At 35.1% G+C, this 12,322-nt stretch overlaps 1 protein-coding gene across 3 annotated transcripts in view; it reads right to left on the bottom strand.

Moving 5' to 3' along the window:
- ATAD2B (ATPase family AAA domain containing 2B) overlaps nucleotides 1-12,322 on the bottom strand; it is a 162,303-nt gene that overhangs the window by 108,545 nt on the left and 41,436 nt on the right. For all 3 annotated transcript variants that reach the window (XM_046661905.1, XM_046661906.1, XM_046661907.1), the window contains 2 exons: nucleotides 4,221-4,319; nucleotides 2,083-2,194 (listed from right to left, as the gene is read on the bottom strand). In XM_046661905.1, coding sequence (XP_046517861.1) covers nucleotides 2,083-2,194; nucleotides 4,221-4,319 — 211 coding nt within the window. The remainder of the gene's footprint in view (nucleotides 1-2,082; nucleotides 2,195-4,220; nucleotides 4,320-12,322) is intronic.

The following is a 12,322-nucleotide window of genomic DNA, read 5'->3' as shown; positions in this document are numbered from 1 at the left end:
GAAATAACGAACTAACAGAACAAGAACTCGAGAATACAACTCCATTTACAATCGCAACAAAAAGAATAAAATACCTAGGAATAAATTTAACCAAGGAGGTGAAAGACCTCTACAATGAAAACTACAAGACATTACTGAAAGAAATCACTAATGACATAAAGAAATGAAAAGATATTCCATGCACATGGATTGGAAGAATAAACATAGTTCAAATGTCCATACCACCTAAAGCAATCTACAGATTCAATGCAATCCCAATCAGAATCCCAATGACATTCTTCACAGAAACAGAACAAAGAATCTTAAAATTCATCTGGGGCAACAAAAGACACCAAATAGCCAAAGCAAGACTGAAAAGCAAGAACAAAGCTGATGGCATCGCAATCCCTGACTTAAAAATATCTTACAAAGCTATAGTAATCAAAACAGCATGGTACTGGTACAAGAACAGACACACAGATCAATGGAGCAGAAGTGAAGGCCCAGAAACAAAACCAGACATCTATGGACAGCTAATCTTCGACAAAGGAGCCAAGAACATACACTAGAGTAAGGAAAGACTCTTTAATAAGTGGTGCTGGGAAAACTGGACAGCCACATGCAAAAGAACAAAAGTAGACCATTATCTTTCCCCATGCACCAAAACAGACTCGAAAGGGACCAAAGACTTGAAGGTAAGACCTGAAACCATAAAACTTTTGGAAGACAATACAGGCAGTACACTCTGATATCAGACTTAAAAGGATCTTTTTGAATACCATGTCTACTCAGACAAGGGACACAAAAGAAAAAATAAACAAGTAGGACTTCATCAGACTAAAGAGCTTCTGGAAGGCAAAGGAAACCAAGATCCAAAATGAAAAAGCCCACCAACTGGGAGAAAATATTTGCAAACCATATATCCAATAAGGGGTTAACCTCCGTAATATATAAACAGCTCACACAAATGAACTGCAAAAAGACAAAAAACTCAATCAAAAAGTGGGCAGCAGACAGGAACAGATATTTTTCCAAAGAAGACATACAGATGGCCAACAGGCACATAAAAAGATGCTCCAAATCACTAATCATCAGGGAAATGCAAATCAAAACTACACTTAGATACCATCATATACCCAGTAGAATGGCTTTAATAATCAAGACAAATAACAACAAATGTTGGAGAGGGTGTGGAGAAAAGGGAATCCTCATACACTGCTGGTGGGAATGCAAACTGGTGCAGCCACTGTGGAAAACAGTATGGAGCTTTCTCAAAAAATTAAAAATAGAAATACCATTATGACCCAGCTATCTCACTACTGGGTATTTACCCAAAGAACTGGAAATCAACAATTCAGAGACTTACACACCTCTGTGTTCATTGCAGCATTATTCACAATAGCCAAGAAGTGGAAGCAACCTAAGTGTCCATCAACGGATGATCGGATAAAGAAGATGTGGTATATATATACAAAACACTACTCAGCCATAAAAAAAGATAAAATCATGCCATTTGCAACCACATGGATGAAGCTTGAAGGGATCATATTAAGCGAAATAAGCCAGACAGAGAAAGACAAACACCATATGATTTCACTTATATGTGGAATATAAACAAACTTACGGACAAAGAGAATAAATTAGTGGTTACCAGGGGAAGGGGGGTGGAGGGTGGGCTCAGTGGATGAAGGGGCATACTTATGTGGTATATGACAAACAATAATGTACAACTGAAATCTCACTATGTTATAAGCTACTATGACCACAGTAAAAAAAAAAAAAAAAAAAAAAGAATGAAGAAGAAATCTAAGCAGCTTCAACTATACCCCATTGCTTATAATGGTTTATGGGGCCTTGCCATATTTTTCAGCTTCATTTCCTACCCATTTTTCATTATATAATCCAGTAATATTGAAATGGAAAAAAAGGAAAAACTTGAGTAAGCATCACATGTGACCAGAGTGCTAGGTTCCAAGATACGTACGCTAAAACACTAATAACGGTAATATCTGGATTTTCCACTTTTATTGTGTGTTGCCTAGAAACAAAGAATAATCTTTAAAAAAAAAAAGCTACTTCTAGAAAAACATTTACAAAACTTACTGATTTGTCAATGTTCATTGGATCAACATCAGCCAAGCTCGCACCCACTTTGACACGTTCTCGGAGAATTCCACTAGCTAAGTCTTCTGCTCTTAAGTTCATAGGCAAACATCTGAAATTCATAAAAATTCAAGTATATAGCATTAAAAGTTTCAGATTTTTAATGTCAACGTAAGTTTAAATCTTTGACACATTTTCATCTTTCTCCTTTTTATAATAACCAGAAAATAACATCAAAGGATTTCCCTATTTTAAACTTTTCCTAAATTCTTTACAACAGACCAAAAATAAATTTATTCACTAGATAAAGCAAACACAACCATTAATCTATTTGTCCAAAGAGCCTAATCTATTCCTGATCTATTCTAGCAAACAAAACATACCTGATATTCCATATTATACAAGTATAAAATAAAAATAGATCCACTATATGTACTATAACATATAACATGAACTCAGGTTTTATTATAATATTTCAATTTATCCTCAGATATTGCATGGGTATGTCTACTCAGTTTACATGACTGAAGAAATTTCTTCCCCTTTTTTTCAAAGGAGACCACTTCTAGATCACATTTTGAGAACTAAGCTTTGTCTTTTTTATAACTACCTTAAAATAGATCTTTAGCTACCTAAAATCCTATATTATTTAATTGTATTACCCCTTAGAAAATATAATCTGCTTTCCCTTTTAACCTTAGGTAACATCAAAAGATGACATAAACAGCCTCAAAAAAGTGTAGTTTCTATAATGAATGTACTTTCACTGACATTTCTGAATCCTAACCTACCTTAAAAAGATATTTCCAAAGCAGTATTAGAATAGTTCAGGTTAAATAGGCATTAAATTCTTTTACTTAAACTTAGATTTTTCTCTTACATTTTCTTTCCATCATCCACATGAGAAATTGTTTTCAACATACAACCTACACCAATTCAAACTTGTTTCCAAGACCTGCTAATTGAAAACTTGGTATTTCTACAATAGATATATAATGCCAAATGCTTTGCTAAATGTAAATTTTCTAAATACAAATTATCTTTAGTATTATAAATATAAGCTAGAAAACTAACTTAAATTTTAAGGAATGATTACAATTTGATGCTTTTTTTTGTTTTAAGATTTTATTTTTCCTTTTTCTCCCCAAAGCTCCTCCCCCGTACATAGTTGTATATTTTTAGTTGTGGATCCTTCTAGTTGTGGCATGTGGGACGCCGTCTCAGCATGGCTTGATGAGGGGTGCCATATCTACACCCAGGATCTGAACCAGCGAAATCCTGGGCCACCGAAGCGGAGAAGGCAAACTTAACTACTCAGCCACGGGGCTGGCCTTAATTTGATGCTTTAATTACTCACTAGACAAAATACTGATTCTCTCTCCCAGTGAAACCTCTTGAGGTTTTAATGAGCCATGTAGCAATCAGAGACATTCACCCAAGTTAGGCAAAGACCAGAAGAGGCACTCATTCAAGCAAAAAAACCCAACAAATTTTCCAATAAAAATCCAAGGGCTTCTGAGATAATTCTACTAGAAACCAAATCTTAGTCTGAGTGCTGTAATTATTTTAAGCATCTAAAATCAGCCTCTTTAAAGAGATCTGGATGAAAGGAGAGGCGTGGAGGAAAAGACTGCCATAGATGTTGGTCTCTTCCCTTCGGCTGTTCTTCCTTTACCTTCTCACACACTATTTGATTGAGTACTTACACAGTAAATAATTTATGGGAAGTTTCACAAGGTTACATTTCTACTCTAATAATTACTAAACAAAAACCTAGTCAGTACATTAGTCTAAAACACATGTTGAATATCAGTGTTACTAGCAAAATGCTAGTACAGGTAAGAATCCTACTCAAAAAATAAAAACTGAGGGCGGGCCCAGAGGCATAGTGGTTTGCACACTCTGCTTTGGCAGCCCAGGGTTCATGGGTTCAGATACCGGGAACAGACCTACACACCACACATTAAGCCATGCTTTGGTGACATCCAACATACAGAAGAGAGGAAGATTGGCATTAGATGTAGGGACAATCTTTCTCAACCAAAAAGAGGAAGATTGGCAACAGATGTTAGCTCAGGGCCAATGAAAACTATTCTTCCTTTTCTCTTCTAGGGAAATAATAGAAAAAGTTTACTAACCTATTTCTTGCTCTTGCCATGCTCTTTGATTTCCTTCTTTCAAAGCGTTCTTCATCAGAAGAAGTTGTGTCACTACTATGAATGGCATGCTTCTTTCTCCTATTTAAAGAGAGTAAAATCTTTAAAATCATTACAGAAGCAGACAGCTTTTAAAAACACATTTGTAAGCATCATATCTACAATTAGCTCAGCAGAAAATACATACACTCAATCATTGAACAAATATTTATTAAGATCCTTACACTCATGCAGTTTACATGAAATGAAGTATAAACATGGTAAGTTCTACAGAGAAAAAGAAAAAAAGGAGGATAGGAAGCCTACAATTTTTTAAATAGGGTACTTTGGAAAGGTAGTCAAGCAACAAATTTAATTTGCATCCAAATTTAGGGAGTATCTATCATTGATTTATAAATAACATTAGAATCTTATTAAAAAGAAAGTTTGTCTTTTTCTCTTATTCTCCTTTTCCCAAATAATCAGAAACATTTCCGACACTAAAGAAAATAATACACTGGCTTACAGGCAGACAAAGGTTTTTACTTCTTCCTTAAACTTATACCCTGTTTGAATTTCTCATAAAATGCATAAAGTATTTTTGAAGGAAAAAAACAAAGAAATGGTTTATAATAAGAACTACTATGGAATGATTAGACAATGTATCACGCTAAATTCATCCACAAGGAGAAATAACAATGAATGCAACATTATTAACATAAGTGATGACATCTCTAAGACACCTAAAAAATATGGTCATCATACAAGCTGGAATCACCGTAAATTAGTTTACTTCCATCTCAAACTGGCCTTCAAGGATGTGCCACAGCCTCTGCACCCCACTCTGCTCCAACTCCAAATCACCTCAGCAGCAAACCCAGATTCTCCCGAACTCTCAAGATCCTTAATCCATCTAATATTCCTTCTCCTGATTAATAAATCCTCTCATTTCATCCTGCCTAAGTTTTTAATGCCTGTCAACACTTTCAGGAAGATTGTTGCAATAGTTACCTACTCCATCTTTTATCCTATCTCCTACTTCTTTTATCCTATTTCCTACTTCTTTCTCTTCAACAGGTAAATGCCTGTTTGCAAGTTTCCTACTTTGTGTTTGTGTGTACATTGGGTCTAACACATAGAAACGTAATATATCTGCCAAGAGCAGCACAAATGATGTTCGTGGAAGCAAAGGTGTAGTGGACTAAGGAAACAACTCCAGATGGTAACTCAAATGCAAAAAAACAAATGAAGAGGACCAAAAATGATAAAAAGGTTAATATAACATGAGCTATAAACATGTACTTGCTTGCCTTTCTTCCCTCAGCTTTATAAAAATACATAAAATTATATAAACAATTCTAATAATGTATTGCTAGGTTTGTAAAATTTATAGATATAATATGTTTAACAATAAAATCACAAAAAGCAGAACAGGGTATGCAATTTCCCAAAACAGTCCTTTAAAAGACAAGGGGTCACAGCATACACAAAAATTAACTCAAAATAGATTGAAGACCTAAACACAGAGCTAAAAATACAAAACTTGCAGGAGGAAACACAGGAGTAAATCTCCACAACCTCAGATTTGACAATGGACCTTAGGACACCAAAAGCACAAGCAACAACAAAATAATAGATAAACTGAACTTCAGCAAAATTAAAATCTTTTGTACTTCAAAAGACACCATCAAGAAAGTGACAAGACAGCTCACAAAATAGGATAAAATATTTGCAAATCATATATCTGATAAGAAAATTGAATCTAGAATATTTAAAGAACTCTTATAAGTCAATGATAAAAAGACAGGCCAATCTTAGAACAGGCACAGGACATGAAGAGACACTTCTCAAAGAAAAATAGAAAAATGGCCAATGAGCACATGAAAAGATGCTCAACTTCATTTAGTCATCAGGGAAATACTATCAGAATCATGAGATTCACTTTACATCCAATAGGATGGCTAGAATCAAAAAGTCAGCTAAAAGGGGCCGGCCACGGCATAGCAGTTAAGTTTGTGCGCTCCACTTTGGCAGCCCAGGGTTTGCTGGTTCAGATCCCAGCCACAGACCTACACACCACTTATTGGGTCATGCTGTGACAGCCGTCCCACATATAAAATGGAGGAAGATGGGCACGTATTTAGCTCAGGGCCAATCTTCCTCAGCAAAAAAGAGGAGGATTGGTGGCAGATGTTAGCTCAGTGCTAATCTTCCTCAAAAAAAAAAAAAAGGCCAGCTAATAATAAGTGTCGGGCAGGATGTGACAAACTGGAACCCTCATACAATGCTGGTGGGAACGTAAAATGGCGTGGCCACCTTGGAAAAACAGGCAGGCAGTTTGCAAAGGAGTAACCATAGAGTTACCACATGACCCAGTAATTCCACCCCTAGGTATATACTCAGGAGAAATGAAAATATATGTCTACGTTAAACTTGTACATGAATTTTTATAGCATCATTTTTCATAAATGCCAAAAGCTAAAAACAACCCAAATGTCCATCAACTGACAAGCAGATAAACTACATGTGGTATTATCCCTACAACGGAACATTATTGGACCAGAATAAGGAATGAAGTACTGATACATGCCTCGACATGTATGAACCTAGAAAACATTATGCAAACTGAAAGAAGCCAGTCACAAAAGACCACACGTTATATGATCTCATTTTTATGAAATGCCCAGAAGACGCAAACCTGGGAAGAAAGAAAGCAGATTAGTGGTCACTTAGGACTGAGAGGACAGGGGAAGTGGTAGGGAGGTTCGAGCTGGGTTTCCTTCTAAGGAGATGAAAATAATTTAAGACTGTCTATACCAATAGTTCCACGTATCTGTGAATATACAAAAAACCACTGAATTGTATGATATGTGTATTGTACCCTAACAAAGCTGTTTTTAAAAAAAGCTAGGTAAAATATCAGTGATGCTATTTCAGCTCTTTGTGGCTTGAGCACGGCTTTTACTGGATAAGAAACTGTCATTTGGATATATAACTATCTGAAAGCTAATTATATTTTTTATTTCATTTTATTTATTCACAACAAATGTTTACCAAAAATATCCTGAAAGACATTCAAGATGATATGAAATAAATACAGAATGCTATGAAAAGGAACAGCCAGAGAACAAGAAAGCTATCCAAAATAAAAAGCATGTTTGTCTAAATAAAACTGCAAGAATGGAAGATAAAAAGAATGAAATCGGAGCTGGCCTCGAGGCCAAGTGGTTAAGTTCACGTGCTCCACTTCGGTGGCCCAGGGTTTCACCGGTTCGGAACCTGGGCATGGACATGGCACTGCTCATCAGGCCATGGTGAGGCGACATCCCACATGCCACAACTAAAAGGACCCACAACTAGAATACACAACTACGTACTGGGGGCTTTGGGGAGAAGAAGGAAAAATAAAAAATAAAAATAAAAATTTTTCAAAAGAAAAGAATGAAACCTCTCTCAAAAAAAAAAGGGAGGGCAAAAAAGACAAAGAGTAATGAAAAATGAGAGAAAAGGTTAAGTGCTACAGGGGACCATCAGGTGGCCCAATGTTGGACTAATAGTAGTTACTGAAATAAACGAGAAAAAAATGAAGAGAAGAAAACTAGCACAAAAATAATACAAGAAAATTTCCCAATGCTAAAAAAAGAAAAAACACTCCAAACCAATAGGGCCATCAAGAGGCTCAAAAAAATGAACGGGAAAAAATATATATATACACACATACGTATATATATTTATGTGCATCTACAAAGAAACATGAAATTAAATCAGACTGACTTCTCATCAGTAACAATATAACACAAAATACAGTGAAGCAAGGGGCCAGCCCAGTGGCACAGCAGTTAAGTTTGCACGTTCCGCTTTGGTGGCCCAGGGTTCACCGGTTTGGATGCTGGGTGTAGACCTACCCACTGCTCATCAAGCCATGCTGTGGCAGGCGTCCCACATATAAAATAGAGGAAGATGGGCACAGATGTTAGCTCAGGGCCAGTCTTCCTCAGCAAAAAGAGTAGGATTGGTGGCAGCTGTTAGCTCAGGGCTAATCTTCCTCAAAAAAAAAAGACAGTGAAGCAAGAACTTTAAAGGTTTACAGGAAACTATTTGGATTCAGAATTCTCAATTCACAAAACTATTAGTCAACAAGAAAATAAAAGACATTTTCAAATATGCAAAGATGCAAAATTTACCTTCCACACATTCATTCTTAGTAAATTACTTGAGATTATATTCTTGCAAAAATGAAACAGTAAAGTGAAAAGAGAAAGACCTGGGATCCAACCAATGAAAGCAATGTTAAGTTCTAGAGTACTCACTTTGCAGCAGGCCTAGAAAACCATGCCCTCAAAGTGAAACAGGAAGATGACACTAGGAGAGAGGTCATCTGACAAAAAGAATATGAACATTTTAGTATAATCAGAAGCTTCGAGAAACTTGAGACTATCTGAATTTAAAAAAAAATAAGAACTCTTGAAATCACTTTTCTCCATTTATATCAATCACTATAAGAAGCCACACATACATTCCTGTCAGGCTAAGCAGAAAGGAATATAATCTCCCCCATGGTTGAGGGACAACATTCTTTGAACTCTATGTTCCTTTTCACTGCTCTATTTTCTTCCAAGCATTTGTCACCATCTGACATAGTATGTATTTTATATATCCACTAGTTTATCTCCCACTATTAGAATGTAAGCTCCAGGAGAGCAGGGATTTTTATATTTTTAAATTCTGAACGTCCAAAGCTTTGAATGATATTTGGTACATATACAAGGTAAGCCACATATATTTGTCGAACGCATGAATAAATTTAATTTCAGGAGCATTTCCCATTAAGTGGCCAGAGGTAGTGATAAAACATCCACAGAAGAGGAAATTTAATTCTAGGACCCTACTTAGCTCTATGGTGAAAAACACTGTCATCAGTCTAGAACTGTAAAAACGATTAATCAGTTTTCAACTTTTAGAATTAACCTAGAAATAAATCAAATAAGACTTAATAACTGTCACAGAACAAAATATAAATGTTATCTGCCTTGGGAATATAAAAAGGTAGAAGTTAGAAGGAGTGGAGTGGAGGGAAGTGGATATTAATGTCCTAATCTTAAAAATGAGGAGTCAAAAGATACTGTCCACAGTAGACGAAACAAAAATGGATATTCAAATATAATGATCAAACTGCATAAGACCAAAGAATTAAGGTTAGTGCGATAACTATATGAGAATGAGGAAGAAATCAGAAGACAATGTTTAAAGCTAATAAATCATTATGAACTCAATTAAAAAAAAGCTAATGAATTAAGAAACAGAATGTCATTTATATATACAGAAGTAGGTATCAAAATAACCAAAAGCAGAAATGTTAAAAGTGATTGCTAACTGATAGCAGGACTGGTGGTGAGGAAAAGTGGGTTAACGGAATACTACTTTTATTATACCCATTCTATTTACTATTTTAACCATGTGTATGCATTACTTTAATTAATAAGAAAAATTAAGTAAGAAAAAAGTCCCTCAAGACCCACAACTAAAATAAACAACTATGTACTGGGGGTCTTTGGGGAGTAGAAGGAAAAATTTTAAAAAATTAAAAAATTTAAAAAAAAAAATTTTAACTTTTTTAAAAGGTCCCTCAGAAACGAAGCTTAAATACTAAAGGAAAAATGGCCCAAAAGCTGGTTGAGGTGCAACATCCTTAATCAAAACAAAAATCTTCTAAGACCTATGGCAAGATTATTAACACCCACACACCTTCAAAGCTATAATGCTATTACCACAAATCTTTACAAACCAAAAGGCAATACAGTAAAACGACATGAGTTTTGAGGAAAAAATACCTATGTTTAACTTCCAGCCCACTCATTTAACAGCTGTGAGATACTGGGCAAATGACTTAATCTTTCTAAATTTCAATTTTATGTTGTAAATTAATAATAAATTCATCCCTCATAATGTCACTGTAAAGAATAAATGGATTCATTATGTTAAAGCTTTGATACCAGGGCCAGCCCGGTCACGCACCGGTTAAGTACGCATATTCAGCTTTGGTGGCCCGGGGTTCACCAGTTCGGATCCTGGGTATGGACATGGCACCACTTTGCAGGCCATGCTGTGGTAGGCATCCCACATATAAAGTAGAGGAAGATGGGCACAGATGTTAGCTCAGGGCCAGTCTTCCTCAGCAAAAAGAGGAGGATTGGCAGCAGATGTTAGTTCAGGGCTAATCTTCCTCAAAAAAAAAAAAAAAAAGCTTTTATACCAAGGCTGGAACATAGTAGGTAATTAAAGAATACAAATTCCCTCCATCCTGGACTACTCACTTATAAAAATACCCAGAAGGTTTCCACACAGCAGACTTAAATAGAAAAACTGAAATCAACCACAAGAGATGAGTACTTCAGAATGAATTTGAATTTTATTTGAACACAGCCATGCTCATTCATTTATGGGTTGTCTATGGATGCTTTAAATCTACAGCCACAGAGATGAGTAATTACAAAACAGACTGTATGGCTCACAAGCCTAAAATATCTAGCCTTTTAGGAAAAACTTTGCTGACCTTGGTCTAGGAAAATCCAACTCATTTAATGATGAGTAATAAAAAAGGAAAGGAAAAGGAAAGATTGTCAGTGTTAAAACAAAAATACTCTAAGAAAACAGTATTTTCTTTTTTTAAAATGAGCAGCAAAGCTTAGAAACCGTTGAAAAACACTCATGAGAACAATGATGCCACAGAGGAGATGAAAACTATAAAGAAAGAGTTCACCACAAACTTTTAAAACATAATTAAGCAATAGTTTCCATGAAGAAAAACTATAGAGGAAAAATATAAGAACTTAGGGAAGACACAGTGAGAAAACAGGAGGAGACAAAATCTATGCTACTGAAACTTCAAAACATGCAGGAAAAACTCAACAAAGAAATGAAGATAAACAATGAAACACTAGGCACACAAAAACTACAAGATATCTAAAGGGACCTAGAGGACAGACACAAAAACAGGCAACAACATGAAACAAAAAATTTTAAAATGGTAACAAAGAAAATAATGGATATAAGAGACAAAGAAAATACAACATGAGAATAACTGGAATCCCCACATAAGAAATTCAGAATAATTTTTAAAAAAGCAAATATTTAAAAATAATTCAAGAAAACTGTACTGAAATAAAAGATATGATTATTCACTTGAAAGGGCACAATGTGTAACAGGGTAAAGTGACTCAGAATGGTCAACTCCAAGATATATGCTACTAATTAAGTTATTGGTCTTTAAGATAAAAAAAGAATCCTTGGGAAGCCACCCAAATGGACCAAGAGACTTGTAAAAAAAAAATTACCCTCAGATTTCAACATAGCAGTATTCAATGCCACAACGCAGTGAAGAAATACCTGCAAGATACTCAAGAAAAGTATATATAAGCCAAAATATTTATACCCAGCCAAATTTTCCTTCAAGTACAAAGAGTACAGGTAAACAGTTTAGAACTATGCAAGAATTCAAGGAATATTGAAAACATGAAGCACAGAAACTGCTATGGGGCAAACTTTAGCTAATGAAGATATATATAGGGAAAATGGAGCTACAAGAATAGGCTATAAGCACAATATATTTACCTATAGTTCTAAAATGGAAGCAACGAAATAAGGTGACAGTAGAATGTACATGGCACTTTACAAAGACCAAAAAACAAATGAGAGGCAAGGACAGTGACGTAAAAAAAGGTAAGTAAGTTAAGTACCTCAATTATCATTAAAAACTTACAAATAAAACTTTTTTTAAATGTTCATTTAGAAAGACAATAGTAAACACTAAAAAGAGTAATATTGAAAATGGGTGTAGAAAACACAGGGGAAGAGACAGAAAAGAATGCTCAGCATAGGACCATGCTCAGAGAAGAAACCAATATGTACTAACAAAAAAAGCAAGATCATTATAAAAACTTATGGGTATAAAGTAAAAACCACTATAAAATGCATGCCTTCCTAAAAAAAACCCCACAATAACTAGGTATAAAAATAATAAAAAACAAACACAACAATAAAGAACCACCTAGGGAAATACTTTTTGTATTCATTATCAAACACCTTCCCACACAGCAAGATCCACT

This window comes from Equus quagga, chromosome 5 (genome assembly GCF_021613505.1).
Source record: "Equus quagga isolate Etosha38 chromosome 5, UCLA_HA_Equagga_1.0, whole genome shotgun sequence".
NCBI classification, from domain to species: domain Eukaryota; kingdom Metazoa; phylum Chordata; class Mammalia; order Perissodactyla; family Equidae; genus Equus; species Equus quagga.
This window is presented reverse-complemented; position numbering and strand designations above follow the sequence as displayed.